The sequence below is a fragment of the Protopterus annectens genome, chromosome 6.part0 (assembly GCF_019279795.1).
Source record: "Protopterus annectens isolate FY-2018-M chromosome 6.part0, PAN1.0, whole genome shotgun sequence".
NCBI classification, from domain to species: Eukaryota; Metazoa; Chordata; order Ceratodontiformes; family Protopteridae; genus Protopterus; species Protopterus annectens.
Window position 1 is genome coordinate 413,301,737 of NC_056737.1, and position 19,846 is coordinate 413,321,582.

A 19,846-nucleotide genomic window follows, 5' to 3' on the forward strand; every position below is an offset into this window, starting at 1 on the left:
GGGCCCCACTAAAACATCTCCCACTGAATGAAGCAGTGGAATACTTCAATTCATCATTCCTATCTATCCTAGATCAACATGCCCCAAGTCGTACCATTAGAACCAAAACTAAAACAGCGCCCTGGCTATCCATGAATACTAAGCAAAAAATCATCCTCAGAAATAAATCTTGGGATAAATGGCGATCTACTAAAAACCAAACTGACCACCAAAACTTTAGAGAGCTTAGAAACAGTACCAAAAAAGCCATTCTGACAGATAAAAAGAACTATTACTTTCAACTACAGAAAACCACCAAAAAGGAACCTAAAACATTTTGGAACAGTATTAATAATCTTCTAACCCCAGGCCAAGCAATTACACCCAACCCTCAAGATTCTGACTCTGTCATTCCCACACAAATAGCCAATGACTTTAATTCTTTCTTCACCAATTCCATACAAACTCTAGCAAACCACCTATCTCCTGACACTTCTAAACTACTCTCACCTACTTTAAAAAACACTCTTCCTCCCCTTCACCTACAACCTGTATCTACCTCCTATATCCAATCTCTAATCCAAAAACTTAAACCTACCACCCCATCTGCAGACAAGCTTCCTGCAGAATTCCTGCAAATAGCAGCAAAAGCCATTAGTTACCCAGTCTCTATCCTAATAAATAGATCTATAAAAGAAGGTATTTTCCCTGCAATCTGGAAGATCCCATCATTCCCCTACACAAAGGAGGCAAGTCTAATGACTTCTCTAACTTTCGGCCCATAGCACTTCTATCTCCCTTAGCCAAAATTATGGAAAAATGTATACACAAACAACTACTTAACCATCTCCTCCATAATAACCAACTTGCTAACACTCAACATGGATTTAGACCTTCCCACAGTACTACCACAGCTTTACTCTCCTTTACCAACACCATCAACTATAACCGTAACAATAATAAACTTACATCTTCTCTATTCATAGACCTATCAAAAGCCTTTGACATGGTTAATCATATACTTCTTCTGCACACACTAAAATCTCTTGCACTGGATCCCTCTTCCCTAACCTGGTTTACTTCTTATCTAGAAAACCGTCACCAGGCAGTACTCTGGAAAAATTCGCTATCTGCTCTCCTTCCTATCTCTTTAGGAGTACCTCAAGGGTGTATCCTAGGCCCACTTCTATTTTCTATTTTTATTAACGACCTCCAATCAGCTATCCCTAACACTACCTGCATACAATATGCAGATGATTCCACTATAATTTGCACTGCTTCCTCTCAAACAGAACTCCAGTCTCTTACACAAAAAGCCTTTTCAACTGTTGAACAGTGGTTCTCTGACTGCTGTCTACTCCTTAACCCTAAGAAAACCAAATTGTTACTATTTTCACCTACCCGTAAATCTACTTCTATAAACTTCTCTATTACTTCCACTGACAACACTCAAATTTCTCCTGATTCTTCAACAAAACTTCTAGGTGTTACTATTGACAATAATCTTAACTATGATTGTCACATCAACAACACAGTAAAAGCAGTTAATAAAAAGATTGGATCCCTGTACAGAATCAAACTCTTCCTTACACCTGAAGCCCGGACCACCTTAGCCCAATCATACCTTATCTCTACCCTTCTATATGCTTTCCCTATTTTCACTAATCTCTCTAAAAGTAACCTTAAGAAACTTACTACATCTTACCATAATATTGCTCGATTTGCCACAGGATCTCAGTTTAGAACTCACCACTGTCTAAACTTAAAACAACTAGACTGGCTTGAACTTCCTAACAAGCTCATTTATCAACAACTCTTAATAGCTCACAAAATTCTATATCAACCATCTAAAACACCAGTTCTCAGTAATCTCTTGACTCCCTATAACAACCTGAAACAAGTACGTTCTTCGGACAAACTACTAGTTAATAGTACCAAAACTATTAATTCTGCAGGTAATTGCCTTTTTTCCAACTCAGTTGGCAAAATATGGAACAACCTTCCATCAAATATGTCCTATTTGGCCACTCTTCCACTCTTTAAGAAACAACTGCAAAAATTCTGGCTTTGCTCTTGTACCAACCCTGACTAACCTACCTTCTTCATTTCCTCTACCACAGTTTTTCCTTCTCTGATATGATATCCTGACTGACTTCCTCTGACATAATATCTTTGTAGATATTACTGATCTCATATATGTTGTATTAAAAAAAAAAAAAATGTTATATTGTCTACCATTTTTTCAAACAATGTATTGATACACTGTATGACTAGATACTATCAAATTTCGTATTGAAAGTCGTTAACCATTTACTTGAATATTTTCTTGTTTTGGATATTTTTTACTCTTAGATGTGTATTACCTATACTAAAATCTTCTTATCCTTTATGCTTAATGCTTTATTTTTATGTGTATTTGTATTCTCTAATCTTGTTTTAACCAATGGAGCTTTTCTCCCCGGGCCTCCACTGAAAATGGACATTGATCCAGCTGGACTAGCCCGGTCAACAAATGTAAAATAAAATAAATAAATAAATAAAATGTGCGTAAGTGTAGAGAGTGTACTTTGATGTATAGATTACTGTGCACAGTTTTTTGCAACAGTTTGTGGTTTATTTTATGAAAATAAATGCAGGACGTTATTAGTAATGTAATGCAGTGATTTTTAATATTTTTATGATGACAGCCTGAAGATCACTATATGTAATGCCATCATACTTTTTAAAACTTTTGAAATGCTATTGGGTATTTAAATGCATGGCTTTGTGTTGTATTGCAGTTACTTGCGACCTGCCATGTTACAGCAACTGCTACGTCGCCTTGTTTTTGATGTTCCTCTGCTTACAGAATACTGTAAAATGCCACTCAAGGTATGGTGCCATGTCCTATTTATACTTTAACAAAATGTATCTTCTGTTGCTACAGTAACTTGATGAAAAGGTATCTGAAGTAAAAAACAGAATCCAGAGTCTAGGAGCTTAGAAAGTATTTTATCATCTTCTAAAAGGATGTTTGGCATACAGCAAAGTGTGCATTATTCTGACATTATGATTATCAGATTTCTAATGAGTGAAACCACATAGACATTACTCTCCTATCTGTGAAGTTCTTTAAACACTCAACAGGCAGTTTTAAGCTTGCAAGAGGAAGTATCTTAACCAGTTTTTCCAAAGCTCCATCCTTTCTGTATGATTCTTACCTTGTAATCACAGCTGACAAATATAGTCACACACATATGACACCTAAAATAATCATCGGTAATACATATCTGATGACTTTGCTTTTATTTTTTTCACTTATTTGCTTTAATAAGTTTCTAAATTTATTTTTTTCCAGATATGTGTACATGTACTATAGGTTTTATTATGACCATGGAGGTGTCTTTATGTTGTTACTGTCACTGATTAGCTTTTTAAAGGACTGTTTCATTTTACATGATTATCTAGTTTGGTTCTTGGCTGGGGTACCACCTATATAATGTCTGTGAGCCCTGAGTGTGTTTACATGGAGTTTTCAATGAATGATGTGAGTTCCTCCCACACACCAAAGGTTAGCTCTAGGTAAATTAGCATTTCTTCAAATTATTTGTAGACTTCTGTTTATGTGAGTGAGTGAGCCTACATTCACATCCTCCAATTTTCTGGTGCTCTGTCTGGGAATTCAGAAAATGAATGAATGTTTCATTTATTTCAGATCTTAGTCTGAAATGATTGTATGGGAGCCTTGTTATATAGAAATAGCAAGAAGCAGATTGACATTTACAGTGATGGTGATTTGTTATCATTAGATGCTAGTGTTTTAAAAAATAATTCAAAGCAGACAACTGTGGGAGGGAGAAGGTGCATTCCACATGAAAAACTAAATAAATAGCAGTTTGGAAAAGTTTGGAAGATGAATGAGTCCAAAACCATGGAATAAGTTCCCTTGGGGAAGAGGTACTTGCTAATCATGGAGTTTCATTAAACACTAAAAAAAAAAAGAAGTAGTTAATCAACATGGGGTAAGTTACACAATGTGTCAGCACTGTCGTAGTCCCACAACTTCAAAATCATATGCAAAGATATGCCCAAGCTGCATATTTAATTGGCTCAATGGTATATTGGCATAAAGACTTGACAGTTCTGGTTTTGATAAGTACTGTGGGTGCCAGCAAAGCCATCTAGGGAGAAATGGGCATGAGTAGCTGGTGCTGTGGAAAGGGTACTGCCTGTGTCCTGCTGCTGCTGCAAGTGGACCTCATTCACACAGGGACTTCGGAGTGAAGCTGTCCTGCTCTGTAGCATAGCTCTGTAAGTTGCAGAAAAAAAGCACCAACACTGAATTCAGCCTAGCATGCACTGGGCACAGCATATAGGGCATTATACCTTTGTCAGTCAACAGAGGAGGTCTGTAGGAGCAAGGAGCAATGCACAAATCTTCTAGTCTTCTGCTGGATGACTTTTACAATCCCAGGTACTTACTCTTCCTTCTAGCATTTTACACAATTGAGAGACAACAGGAATAAATGGCACATCCAAAAAGATGGCTTAATGGTTATGAGGAGAACTGGAGTGAAATAAAATTAAAAAAAAAAAAAATAATTAATTAATTTAAAAAAAATCACATAGTGTTTGCAAGCTGACTTTCATTAAATTTGCTGTAGCTTAGTAAAACAAGTCAAATGAGACAGCAAGCTGCGTGTCATGCAAAGCCACACAAGGTGTCTTCTATACTAGGAAAGCTTCTCCCGATCCATAGACAACTTGCCACCCAGTAACACTACTGAGCAATAAACCCTGTAGTGCTGCATGTAAATGAGATGCTGTAAAGGTGGGCTTTATGCTAATGAAGCCATAAGCAGCCCAGTGTGTTGCTTACTTAATAAATTCACATGATAGCAAAGTAACAGACTATATACTAAGCAAATTACTTTCAAAAGCAGTGCAGAAAATGGGTAACTGTTTGCAAGCAGTTAGCAGTATGTAGCTATGTATTTCTTTGAGGAGGTGTCTGCACAGGGGAGGAAGAGCAGCTTCACTTAATCCAGGTATGTAATAGAGTATGTGTGTAAGGGAGAGTGTGCAAGAGCATGTCCATTTGTTTACATGTACATGTAGGTGTTTATTGTTAGCGGTAGTATGCGTGTGTGTGCGTGTGTGTGCACGCGCGTGTGTGTGTGTGTGTGTGTGTGTGTGTGTGTGTGTGTGTGTGTGTGTGTGTCTGTGTGTCTGTGGTGAATGACCATTGCCTGACATGCCTTGTGACTGGTATGAATGGGGGGATTATGGATGGTAGAGTGTGCAGGTGTAATGGAACCTACTGATGTATCTTTTTTTAGTATTTTTTTTATTTTTATGCATTTCCTATTGTATATGCAACTGATCGTGTTATTAATTCTTTGCTTTTGTTTTCTTTCTCAAAGGTATGGTCTAAAAGTGGTCCACTGTGACTAATGCTCTAGTTAACAAATGAAAATAAAAAAATAAATAAATAAATAAATATATAACTGTCACAACTTTCTTAAAATTTCACAAGTTGACAGAATTTGAGGAAATACCAAGTGTAAGGGACAGAAGCGCTTAGTTCAATCCAGTAAAGAAAAACTATTATTTTGTGGAGTTCTTTATACATGGAGCCTTACAATCTAATTTTTATTTTGCAAGTAATTTGTGTGGTGATTATTAGCATGGTAAATATATATCAGCATGCATATATAAAGAAAGGTCTATAGCAACTTATAACAATTGTTTATAACAATGTGACTAGAGCATTTGGATAGAAATACACAGATGGAATTTTTATTGACTTTTCTTTTGAATTTAACAAAATCAGTCATGCAAAATTGATCTGTAAGCTTTGGAAAATCAGACTCTCTATACCGTCACTAAATTTGATAATTTCTTTGCTTCATGATAAAAAGTGGTTGGTTGAGTGCATGTCCTTTTTTAGAGGAGTATAAGGGTTATAATAGTAGAGTGCCCCATCACTCTCATATAGAGCCATTATGCTTTTAATTGTCTGACATGAATATTCTATCAAGTGTTTTTTACTGCCCACACATAGATAGTCTTAAATGTGGTTAGTAAATAGCTATTAAATTAAAAACTATTGTAAAACACTTGAGGCATCACTATACAATTTATATGAATGGCTAAGTGAGATTTATGTGACCACAAACCTCAGTAAGACTAACATAATGAGCTTTGGTCATGGAGAAATGGATTCTGCATACAACACTGGTAGCAATAAAATAGACTGGGTGTTTTAAGTGAAATGATTTGGGCATATGCGTTGATTTAAATGTAAAACTTCTCTGAGCAAGTAAATGAAGTGGTAAGAGTGAGAAAGACTGTAAAAATCATTGTTTCTAGAAAGATTTATAAATGTAGAATTTATGTTTTTGTGAGAACTTTCTTTGTAGGTCTAGCTAGATAAAATTGAATTTAAAGGCATTCTTTTGTTTCCCCAATGAATAATGCAAAGAAGTAAACTCAAAACAAATCAAAGAAAATGTACTAGAATTATTTTAGGTATGGATCAATTAAACTGTGAAGAGAGACTTAACAGTCTTGGACAATGCAGCATCAAGTATAGACAAAAAAAGTTTTTTCTTATACAACTGTATAAGGCCACAGAAGATTTGTTTCTCTGGGTTGCATAGGAATTTTTTAAGCAAACAATATCAAAAGAAATAAGACTTTTATATTTGTTTAAAAAAAACAATAGAACCATTTCCTGGTTCTCAGGGAATGGCATGGCCAGCTGGAACAAACCTGTCGTGTCAAGATATGCAACCATGCATCTAACTTCACAACCATGACTGATAATATGCATGGTAATATATGCTTTATGGCATGCAGGCAGTTCGGGTACATACCTGAACTTGTCATTGTAAAGCATAAATAATTTTTCTGGAAAAATTCATTGGTATTTTTGGCACAAATATCTTAGGCCATTGTATTTTGCCTTTTCTGTTGTAGATGCAGCTTTCTTCCTTTTTCAGGGATACAAGAATATTATTGTTTCAGTTGTGATAAAATTAATAACTTGACAGATGGGGAATCTACCTTTCCAAACCAGCTGAAGCATTTAATTGTGAAATGTGTCAGAACTTTCATGTAACTTCCCAAGCAAGAAAGCTGAAATAATTTTTCAGGATAATTTTACAATATTCTTATCATAAGCACCTGAAGACATTGTAGATGAGGCCAGCATTTAGAAAGGCTTATTGTGTGAGGCAAACCTTAACAGGCTTCACCCTAGCTGAGGGACTCAGCAGATAGGAGCAGAGATGATGGTCTTTTGGTTACAGCTGTATGATAAGGAGGTAATCTTGGGGAGCACTAATGCTAATTAGCCATGTGCTCTCCCCCAGAAATGAAAGCTTGTGTAAAACCTGATGAAGGTTGAAACAAAAACATATTATTCATAGACAGCATTTATGTTTTGTCTTATTTTGGCTGAATACATTTGTGAATTTGGTTTATCAGTGGCTGGCTACGTGTCCTGGGTGCCTTGGATTACTTAGTAGACTATTTGGTACCTTTGGCGTTTTTATTCTGATTTTCACTTGTGTAAAATTTCTTTGTTGGAAGATAAGTGAATGCCTTGAAAAGACAGCAGTTATCTATTCACTCCTATGGGAGGACTCACTGTTCAGCTAAGTGCATGTGTGTCTGCAATGGTGGTCACATTAGAGGGTTATGTAGGAAATCAAGTGTGTGTGTGTGTGTGTGTGTGTGTGTGTGTGTGTGTGTGTGTGTGTGTGTGTGTGTGTGTGTGTGTGTGTGTGTGTGTGTGTGTGTGTGTGTGTGTGTGTGTGTGTGTGTGTACATGTGTATATTGGATATTGAGAGTGGGTGAATGGATGAGTGTTTCTGAGACTATGGAGGCATGGCTTATTTGCTTGTGGGTACATATGTGTGTCTGAGTGGGAATGTCTGGGAGTGTGTGTGTGAGTGGGAATGTCTGGGAGTGTGTGTGTGTGTGTGTTTGTGTGTGTGTGTGTGTGTGTGTGTGTGTGTGTGTGTGTGTGTGTGTGTGTGTGTGTGTGTGTGTGTGTGTGTGTGTGTGTGTGAGTGTGGGGGTGCTAGGGTAAAGACTATTGCCGTCAGATCTGACAGCACTATGGATGGCTAATGTACGATTCTGAGACATACTAATAAGCCAATACTGATTTTTTTCTCATTACAGCTACAACTGTCTCTGAATTGCCTTTTCTAACTGTCACTGTAATTGACCTATCTTCTGTAGGCGATTGCCACAAGTGGTGACCTTTCTTCTGAATTCTAGGGAGAGCTGTATTCCCTTTTAGAGAATTAAGAATACCATGCACTCCAGCTATGATACAAATAATCTGTCAAGTGGGAACACTACCATTTCAAATTGAAAAACTAATTGTGGAATCTGTCAGGAGTTCCATTCATTTGTTCATTAATTTCTAACCTATATAAAAACATTTGCTCCAATTGTGTGCCTCGCTACTGAAAGTACTTATATTTCTCCATCACTTTATACAGTACTTTTTAAAAATGCTGATTCCATTTTACCAAATGCAGGAAGTTTATTCCATCTCTCCACCACCTGACATTAAACTGCTATTTCATTGTTACTTTTCGAGTCTTATTTTTCATTCTTTTTTCTTTTCCTTTTTTGGTAGCATTGCTTCCATATCACATATGCTTCTTAAGCAGGACAGCTTTTTCAGTACTAGTTTTTGAAGCAGATTGGATCTTTTATGGGTTTTTGCACGTCCGAACTGAATCCCCATGAAATCTGCTGTATGCAAATGAAATGGTAGCTAATACCTAGAAGTATGAAAGTTCACTGTTTCCTCTAGGGTTTGTTAATAAACATTTTTTGAATGTGCTTATTTCTGTTTATGCATATCTTTTTATGTGAGAACAATTTCATCTTTGTAAATTGAGTAAGTGGGCTTGTCCATAGGTTCATAGGATGATACTAGGCTATTGGCCCAGAGGCCGTTATAGGCCTAGCCAAGACTTTTGCCCATGTTCCCACTAAGTCAGCACCTATTTCCCCTGTCCAGCAGGGACACAAATGGGTTCCCATGGGTGTATTTTCTCTTTCCCATCCAGTCGCCCAGGTTCCTCTTAAAGAGGACTAGAGAGGTACTAAACTTGACATGGAGAGGGAGTCTATTCCATAGATGGGGGAGTCTTTGGGACAGAAATCTATCCCGACGACAAATTCTATTAATGACACAGACTAGGTTGAAGCCTTGCATATGGGTTGCACGAGAGGAGTTTGACTTCCGGATATGCAGCAACTCTATTAAGGCTGGGTCTGAGATAGCCTTGTATGCCAGACACAGGTCACCTGTGAGCAGTCTGTATGAGACTGAGTATTGGGACAGGGCTATAGGACAGGTGTTTGAGACCCATGATTTTCCTGGTCAGGAACCTCTGTGGTCTCTCCAGTTGCTGCATGTGCTTGGCAAGGTGCATGCCAAAGGGGCCATTGTAGTCAATAATGGGTCTGATAAGGGAGGAGTACAGGTATGTTATGATCTGCTTGTTCCTGGATAAAATACCCTTACTTATGAGGTGGGCTATGTAGAAAGCCTTCCGTACAATGGAGGCAACATGGTGGTCAAAAGTCAGGTTGCTATCAACCTGGGTGCCCAAGTCCCTTTCAGTCATGACTTGAGCAAAAAAGGCAGAACATGTTGCATAAAATACACATAAGAGCCGTATTATGTCTTGTAATGGCTTTGCTAGTTATGTTTTTCAAATAATAATTATTCATTAAGTCTTAAAATCTTTGGACATACTCTATTTTGGATGTATAGGTGCTACAGTGTATTGAGTGGTAGTTGAAATCTCTGATTATTAAGACATTTTGGTAATAGGTTGTTGCTAAAGTTCATTTAAGAATCTCATGCAGTCATCAGGTAGCATGGAGAGTGTCCTGTAGCAGTCTATAAGCTGGTAATTTGTCTTGTTCAGGAAAGGTGGAATTCCATGAGTTCAGTGTGTAAGTATCAGAGACTCTGTCTAGAGGATGTGTTGACAAACAAGGAAACACAACCGCAGTTTCCATCAGGCCTGAAGGCATGGTAACTGCAAAATCTACATATGTAAGGAACAATATCTTTATATTGAAACTAACTCTTAGTAACTACACTAACAAGTCTATGTTCAAGTTGCAAGATGGCCTAATGATTAGGCAATTTGTTGATAAGACTTCTGGCATTGAGAAAAGCCACCCTTAATATTGTCCAGTTTAGGGTTGGAAATGGCTACAAAGATATCTGCTACAGCGGGATGCCCATTAGCCAGACTCTGCCTAAAAGAAAGTGATCTGAGAATATTGATGGGATTTATACTTGATATTTAAATGTGTACTTTCTTGGAACAAGAAGATAAATGAGACTGTTGAAGTACATATTACATTACCATGTAATCATGCATAAATACCAGTTTCCTATATAGACTTTAGGGCACCCTAACCAAATCCTTATCAATCATTAGCATGTGGCTACATCTTTGATCTACAGTGGCAAGTAGTATAGATTCACAAAGGTGGGAATCTTCATTGTGGTGCCTTCATTGTGTTGTCTCATATCCTCTCTGTTTCTTTTCACATCCCAAAGGCATGTAATAGTTGAAATGGCAATCCTTCAAATTCCTCCTAGGTGTAAATGTCATATGTCCTCTAATTGACTGGTTCCCTGTTCCAATCAGTTTGTAGACTCTGTCTGTCCTGTGACAATGAATTAGTTCAGGAATGAAAATTGTCCCACTTTGTATCTTTATACTGACCTGATGCTTATTGTCTTCATCCCTAGTTTAGTCTGACCATAAACTTATAACCTCTTTGAAACTCTCTAAAACCACTGCGTGTGTGTGTGTGTGTGTGTGTGTGTGTGTGTGTGTGTGTGTGTGTGTGTGTGTGTGTGTCTGTGTGTGTGTACGTGTGTGTGTGCGTGATAGAGAAGGGGGGGACATTATGACATTTGTCAACATTTTTTTCCAACAAAGGCAAACCATACTATGAAGACAGAGCTAAACTGTCCTGCTTAATACTTTGTAGCTTTTGAACTCACATTCCAAACGTTATTTCATGACTACTAAAAAGTAGAGTACTGTGTTTTACATGGGTTCATAGGAGGTTACTAGGCTAACAGCCCTAGAGCCCATACAAACCTAGCCATATTTATCCTGAGTTCCCCAAGTTGTCGGTGGTTAGGTGAGTGAAGTTCATAGAGGTAAATGCCTATGGTAGTTAATACCAACTTCATCTGTCCAGGAAGCACATGGGAGCCACCCAAGGAGTGACTCTGTGGTCACCCATCCATTGATCTAGGTTGTGTTTGAAGTGGGTCATGGAGGGGCTCCTTCTCACATGAACTGGAAGCTTGTTCCAGAGAAGTGGCAGTCTCTGGGAAATGTATCTATCTCTCCAGCATGACCTGTTCATATTAGAGGATAGGTTAATATCCCTAGAGCAAGGACTCTCCTGCATTGGATCATAGGATCATAGGAGGTTAATAGGCTAATGGCCCTGGGGCCCTTACAAGCCTAGCCAAGAGTTTATCCCCAGAAAGAAACCTCAGTCAGCACCTGTCACCCCTGTCAATGAGAGACACAGATGGAACCCCTGTGACAAATTTGTGGTTTCTCATCCACTCTTCAGGGTTGCGCTTGAAGAGGGTCAGTGAGGTGCTCTGTTTGACATGTATGGCAAGTCTATTCCTGAGACAGGACAGCCTCTGGGAGACAAACCTATCTCTCCAGCAGGTTTTGTTGATGTCGCATATAAGATTCTGGCTTTTCAAGCAGGTAATACGTGAGGAGTTAGACTTACTGATATGGAGCATCTCTAGTAGGGCAGGGTCTGAGATTGCCTTGTAGGTGAGACACAGATCACCCCTGAGCAATCTGTATGACACTGAATAGAGTGATAGTGATCTGAACCTGTCCACATAGGATTTGATTTACAAATGTGTAGCATCTCCATCAGGGCCAGAACACAGACTGCCCTGTAAGCCAGGCACAGGTCATCCCTTAATAACCTGTAAGAGACAGAATACAGTGACAGGGCTTTCAGTCTTTCTGCGTAAGATTTATTTTGTGTACCGTGTAATATCTTGGTGAGAAACATCTGTTTTCTCTCCAATTGTTACAGGTGTCTGGTGAGGTACATGCAAAAGAGAGGATTGTTTATTGTATTTATTTTTTTATTTTACATTTGTTAACCGGGAATGTCTGACTGAGCCGAAGCCCTTTTTCAGCAGAGGCCCGGGCCCGGGGAGAAAAGCTCCAGTCTGTACAGTTAAAATTATTATTTTATGCAGTAGTACAGGAAGTAATGGTACATGTCAAATAAATATATAGCAACAAAAATACTTAGTTCAAATAACATTTTTACAGGTAATGCAGGATACAAATCATAAACAATTTAGAAAATTTAGACCATTTAGTAAAGGATAGAAGTGGAGATATACAATTGTAACAGGGGGAGTTGGTTTGCTAGTGTATCATGGAGGGTTTGAGCAATGGCAGATCCATTGTCCTTTAAAATATTGTACTCATTTGCTTCTCTAATGAGGGATAGGTATAATGGAATTATAACATCCTTAGATCTAGATGTGATGCCTTTATTTATAAGATGTGCCATACAGAAGGATTTCTGTACTACTGTGTATACATGGTGGTCAAAGTTCAGGTTGCTATCAGCATGAGTAACCAGATCACATGTCACTGGGTCTATACTTAGGGGGGTGTTGTCTATAATGTAATTAGCAGAGATGTCAGCTTTCCTAAAGGGAATAATAATGCATTTGTTTGCATTTAGCTTTAATCTGTGGCTTTGGCACCAGTCATTTGTCTACGTTAACCCTGTCTTCAATATATTAACATCATTAGAGGAATCAGTAATTGCTCCCAATTTGCAATGGTCAGCAAACTTAATCAGTCACAGGCCGTCCAAGTCTGCCTGGACTTTTGAGAAATAAATTCCAAACAGTAAGGGCCACAGCACAGAACCGTGTGGTATACCAGTAGTGACTCGTCTTTTGCTAGAGGTGAAGTCAGCCTCTTTGACAGTATATGTCCTGTAGCTGAGCCAGTTGGCTACCCATCTGGTAATGTAGGGGTTAATTCCCAATTGGTAGAGTTTCTTGAGTGGGGGACTGTGTCAAATGCCTTGGCTGAGTCAAGATAGGTTGTATGCACTGTCTTTCCCTTGTCCAGAGCCTTGGTGACTTTCTCGAAGAAGTCAACCATGTTTAACAGGCATGATCTACCTTTAATGAATCTGAACTGGAATGGGTTCAGAGTTTAGAGATTACCTATGTCCTTGTTAATAAGGTCCATAATGATTCTTTCCATGGCCTTGCACATGAGGCTAGTCAAGCTTATGGGACTATAATTCCCAGGGTTGGTTGATGGTCCTCCTTTGTGCAGAGGGATTACTGTTGCTGTCCTTCATTCCACTGGAACATAGCCAGTTCACAGGCTGTGGTTAAAAAGGGATTCAGGTGGTCTGCTAGGTCATGTTTTAAGTTGTTTAAAAGGCAACCTGGGATGCTGTCTGGTCCCACTGATGCCATGTTTTTGGCCTTGGAGAACGCTGAGATGACCTGCTGTCTTGAGATAATAGGCTGAGGAATGGTGGTAGGCATACCTCTCAACTGTACAGATTTTCTCAGAATTTACAGATTTTTGTCTCATATTTTTAGTCCATTTTTCATAAAATTGTGGTTTTCTGACAAATTAGTGGCAAATAACTGAAGATGTAAGTTGGAAAGTAATAACAGACATTTCAGTTTCAGACGTCATACCCTTCAGAAAATTCATCTTAATGTAAAACTTGTTATTCTGTCAACTTTCTACGTTTGTAAAAGCAATATTTAAAAATTGTCCTACTTCTGGGTCTTTGTCCCAATTTTATTTATGACTTTGTCCGGATTTCTTGCTCTTAGAGGTTGAGAGGTATAGTAGTAGGTTTACTTTGGTGGATTACTGAAGGAGACAGAGGAGCAAAGTTTGCTCCAAATTTGTCAGCTAGCAGGTTGGCTTTTACCTCCAGTTGCGTATGGGTGGTGCCATTCGCAACCAATCCAGTGTATAGCTAGGTATTCCCTTTTACATTTTGGGCATAGTTAAAGAATGCCTTGTGATTATCTTTAGCTTGGAAGGCTATGTTTGCTTCATAATTAGCTTTGGAGAACTTGACAAGATCTCTAATTTGTTTGTTTAAGCTAGAGAGGGGTTTATTGCTCTGCTGAGCCAGTTCCCTCTTGTTCTTGAAAATGAGTGCCTTTCTCTTGTTGTATAGCCTTATACTAGGGGTCCACCACGGTGACTTGTTTTTCTGGTAAGACCTGGTTTTAATTCAAGTCAAGTACAGCCGATTCTATACAACTGCTTAAGTGGCTATTCAGGGCTTTGGTGAACACCTCTGCATAGGAATCCATCTTATCTGCATTTGAGGGGGCTTTGAAATTTCCTATACGATAGCAAAATAAACAGAATACACTGGGTAAAAGCTGGTTAAATTGGAAGAAGCAGCAAAAATATGTAAGAAGAAAACAGATAACACAACTATAAAAACAGTGTGTTTATTGCAAAACCAAGAACAAAAAGAGGTAAACACTTTCACACCACTAAGACGCTTCATCAGACCATGCTTTGTTATCACCTAGTCCTCTGGAGCATGGGGCAAATGTTTTTCTTTATTACCCCCTGTTTTGCATCCTCTGCTCCCAGAGTTAGTGAAAGAAGGTAGACAAGATGTGAGGGGTCAGTCTATGAGCAGACAATCTGTGAGCAGAGGTCACCAGAATCGGAAGAGGCTACAGACAGCAGGGCTGTTAGACCAAGGATTTTCAGTATGGAACAGGATTCAAAGAACTTAGTTGTGAATATTTCTGCTCTTATTTTAACCACTCAACAGGTTAGCATTCCTAATAAGGGGTTATCTTTTATTTCTGAAACTGGCTGTACAGTGACTGATGTAGTGACTGATTTAAGACTTTTTTGTTAGAAATATTTATTTGAGAATGCTGTATGGTAATGTTTTTCACCAATCTTCTCTTTTTAAAAAAAACTAATCAATTTGTTCCAATGAATGTTGCACTTGTTGAGGCCTTTCTAAAGACCTGTGAACATGATATTTTTAAAACTTTATCCCACAAAAACAATAAGTTGTTTTATAATATGACAAATATACTGCATTGTATGAGCTTAGTTCACTACATACCATATAGATTCATCCTGCATTTACTGGAGGGGCGATAGTTATAATGATACTTATCAAGTATGGATAATATGCTATCAGATGCCTCCACTTATAAGGAGCTTGCTAGGTATGAACTGAATACATTAACTAATAACGTTTTTTTTTCTCTACATGATTTATTAATGGAAGGCATTATTAATTATTTATTTATTTATTTTATTTTACATTTGTTAAGATATATTTCCATTTTCAGCAGAGGCTCCACAAAGACATAATAACTATTACATAAGATGCAAAAGAGAGCAGCATACAAAGTATTCTATATCCGAACAATATTATACAAAGAGTCAAACTTATAATAGGCACAAATAAACAGTTGTACAAAAGTGTACTTATGGCTCTTTGAAAAGCAGAACACAGGCATACGTTATTTAAAATATTCAAACATTATAAGAAAGAGAAAAGGGTGTTTAAGGACAGCTAAGTAAGTAGGATAGATTATATTAGAAATTTCTAGGAGTCTTCAGTAAACTGAGTAATATAATTAGGAATGAGAAGGATGAAGGAGAGGTAAGTGATAGAATAGTGAGAAAAAGTAGAAAGGTAGCAAAGATCACAGAGATCAAGGGGTAGTGGGATGAGCTAAAATACATGGGTTCAGTCAGGGTTAAGGCAGGGGCATAGCCAGTGTTTAGTAAGGTGGAGTCTAAGTTTTTGTTTGAAGAGGACAGGAGATAAAATAGAAGTTAGTTCAGTGGGCAATAAGTTCCAGTGTTTACCAATGGAGTTAGAAAACAGGGAGTCACCAGCAAGATTATTGGATTTGGTAGCAGAGACTAGGAGTTATTTGAATATGTCATTGTTGAACATCCTACCATTCCTATTTTATATGGCCTTCCTAAGATTCACAAGTCTTTAAAAGACCCACCAATGAGGCCGATAGTGTCTGGCCATGGTTAGGCTACTGAGCCATTATCTATTTTTGTCAAGAATATGCTTCATCCATTGCTGAACAAGGTTGATACTATTTTAAAAGACACTAAACATTTTATTTTCACATTTTTTGATTGGTCGAAGGAATGTCATGAAGGAGGTTTTATTTTAGTTACTATGGACATGAATTCTTTGTTTACTGTGATTCCCAATGATCTGGGCATTGAATATGTTAGACTTTATCTGTCTAAATTTTCACAGTATAACACTGATAAGATTCATTTGTTATGTTCGCAGCTAGACATTATTTTAAATAATATTGTATTTGTATTCAGTGAAAAATTGTTTTTGCAGAAGGCTGGGGTCGCTATGGGCACCATGTGTGCCAATAGCAATGTGAGCATGGTCCTAGTCTATTGGGAATCTCTATATTTATTTACTGATGAAAATTTCCTTAGGAGATATATTCCATATTATGCCCATTTCATTGATGATATATTTTTTGTTTGGACTGGACCGGTTGATATATTGTTTGATTTTAGTGATCATTTACATAGTAGTGCTTCATTTTTGAAGTGTACCATGACATATTACTCTGATTGTATAGATTTTTTGGATGTATGCATTTACAAGATTTCTGCTGGATTATCTACATGTCTATATAAGAAACCATGTAAGAAAGTTAATATTCTGTATCATAATAATATGCAACCCCAATATGTGCATATAAATGCTCTTAAAGGACAGTTTTTTTAGGTTGGCCAGGCTTAATGATGATGAAAAAATGTTGCAAGCATTTAAAGACTTAAAATAGGTTTTTTTGCATAGGGGCTACACTGAAAGAGAAATTAACTATGCTCGTAATGAAGTCTTAAAGCACAGAAATGATTCTGCTAGACCATATTTCTCTACTAGAGGCAGTACTAATGTCTATAATAATGGTACTGCTTCTGTTAGTCTCAGAATTAATATAACATATTTGAATGATATATATTTAGTTTGTAATATTAAGAGAAACTGGTCCATTTTAATGACAGATGATAGATATAAGGCCCGTTTGGGAGGTACTCTTCATTTTTGTTTTTAAAAACAGATGTTCTCTTAAAAGAAGACAGTTATAATTCATGTAGAACAAAATTACCTAGATCAGACAGGTATGGTACTTTTGCATGTAGATCTTGTAATATGTGTAAATATATTAGTAGTAATTCAGTCTGTATACATCAATCAACTAAACTTGTGAACAATTTTAATTTTTATGCAGATTGCAAGAATGCTTATCTGGTCTATGTAATCTATATGTAAATGGTGTAAAAGTTTATACGTAGGTAAGACCAATCATGTGCTCAGGGACTACATTAGAGAGCATATGTGTGATATTAGGAAAGGTGATTTAAAGAACACTCTTTAAACATGTTCATACAGCTGGTAGTGACCCTACTATTGTATTTTTGGTACTACGGTTATATGGTGTTAACTGTAGGGGTGGTGATATTAAGAATTGTATGGAATGCATTGAGCTGAATTGGATTTTAGAGTTACATGCTGATAAGGGTTTAGGTCTCAATGAGGCTGTCCCTTTAAAGCTAGTTTTAAAGTCACATGCTCTAGCCCACTAATTACTTACTAAATACTTTTGTATTTAAATCCATTTGTGATATTTGAAAATCATGGTCTGACGAAGCGCCGTAATGTTGTGAAAGCGCTTACCTCTTTTTCTTCTTGTTTTTGCAATAAATGGACTGTTTCTATAGCTGTGTTAGCTGTTTTTTCTTACACATTTTTACTTCTTATACCATCAGACTTAGCAGGAGGTGATTTGTCTTTGAAAAATTCTTAAGCGTTTTTGAGCTTGAAGGGGTATCTGGTCTTATGAGACTGTCTTATGGTTTGATCTTACCAGGGAAGACATCGCACAGGAGGGGGATGCAATACCCTCCCATGTTATTGAGTACTATGTCCAGGACATTTGAGTCTCTTGTGGGTGTGCTGACTAGCTGTTGCAGAGCATTTGCATTGACAAAGTCTAAAACTTCTGAACCAGCAAGTTTGTGGTCTTGTATGCTTCCCAGTTGACAGTAGGATAATTAAAATCACCCACAAGAAGGTGTTGGGCTGTATGGCAAATGACTCCAGTAAGTCCAGGTATGTAGTATGTTTTACCTGTTTCATGGTAAGAGACCTATAGCTGGCTGCGATGCAGTAGGGTGTTTGCCTTTAGTTAATTGGACAAGGAGTAGCTCAAGAGAGTCATACTTTTTACCTGTCTCGAGGTGTACTTATCCCTAATGAAGATGGATATACCTCCTGCTTTGGTTCTTTCATGCTCAATTTGTGGTCTGAATGTGTGGAAGGCATTGTAGCCCTGCACATCTAGGGTGCTTTCCACACCTTTGAACAATGTTTCGGTGACTGCACAGATGTCAGCATCTTCCAAAGTGAGGAGTGCTTCCACAGAGTGCAGTTTCTTGTTTAGACTCCCAGTACTTTGACTTTATCTAAAGAGGATTTTGTTATATTAGAAGGATGGTTATTTTGACACGGCCTTATGTTTTAGGGTTGTTGGGAATGGTTGCTTTAGGAAGTAGAATGTTTAAATAGATGCAACTTCATGTATATCTGAATGCGTCATGGCTGAAGGAGGGAGAGAGTTGTTTCTTAATGAGCTGGATAACTGTGTTCTAAAAGGATAGGAAATATCCTAGCCCTAGCATCATCTGATACACTGAAAGCTATGTAAATGTGAGACAAGCTAATAGTAGGTAGGTAGGAAAGATGTTGGAGTCTGATCTCAACCAGCATCACCTCTCCTTGGATTGGCAAAAAAACAAGAAAACTCAAACTGTTATAATGCTATATGTTCAGAGCCAACTTTCTATTTGCTTTTGTCATAGCAGCCATTAGTAGTCACATGTCAATTTATGAACCAGGTCTAGGTAAACCAAAGCATGAAAGCTTTACTCTCTTTTGTTGTTTTATATGCCGCATATCTGTAAATATATCTGCAAATATAAGCTGTCTGACCTGTACATTTGGCCTATAGTTGGCAGGAGGCAGGGTGGCAGTTTTAAAGCTAGTGAAGAGTTTAACAGGACTGAATGTTAGAAGGAAAAACTGCTTGGTAAATAAGCTAGACCTATGTTTTTCACTGGCTTGAAAGAAGTGATATGCTACAGAAAAGGTGTAGTGGGATTTTGCTGGGATTGTAGAGGACAGCATCCCGGGTTTGAAACTTGGCAGGGCTGACAATTGTCAGGCTGCATCCTACATGAACTCAGGCAGGAACTTGCAGCACCATTAGGCACCCTATTCAACCATAGCCTGAGTACTGGTTTTGTCCCAGCTGAGTGCAGGACAGCCACTGTCATCCCTTTACACAAAGACGGAGCGTCCACTAATCCGGGAAATTATAGACCCATAAGCCTAACTAGCCTGATCTGAAAGGCCATGGAAAGGATTGTCATGAACCTCATAAACAAGGACACTGGCAACCTCCAAACACTCAATCCCACACAATTTGGCTTCATCAAGAGGAGGTCATGTCGGTTAAATTTGGTCGACTTTTTTGAAACAGTCACCAAAGCCATGGATGAGGGGAAGACACTGCACACTGATTACCTTGACCTGGCCAAAGCCTTCAACACTATTCCCCACTCGGGCATAATAAACTCTCTCAACTAGGCATTAGTCCGTATATTACCAGATGGGTAGCCAACTGGCTCACTGATAGAATGCACCTAGTCAAAA

At 37.9% G+C, this 19,846-nt stretch overlaps 1 protein-coding gene across 1 annotated transcript in view; it reads left to right on the forward strand.

Annotated features, from left to right (window-relative positions):
* Positions 1-19,846, forward strand: part of RYR3 (ryanodine receptor 3) — a 3,250,282-nt gene that overhangs the window by 2,261,044 nt on the left and 969,392 nt on the right. Inside the window, exon 49 of the mRNA XM_044074157.1 lies at positions 2,760-2,850. Within this exon, the coding sequence (XP_043930092.1) occupies positions 2,760-2,850 (91 nt within the window). The remainder of the gene's footprint in view (positions 1-2,759; positions 2,851-19,846) is intronic.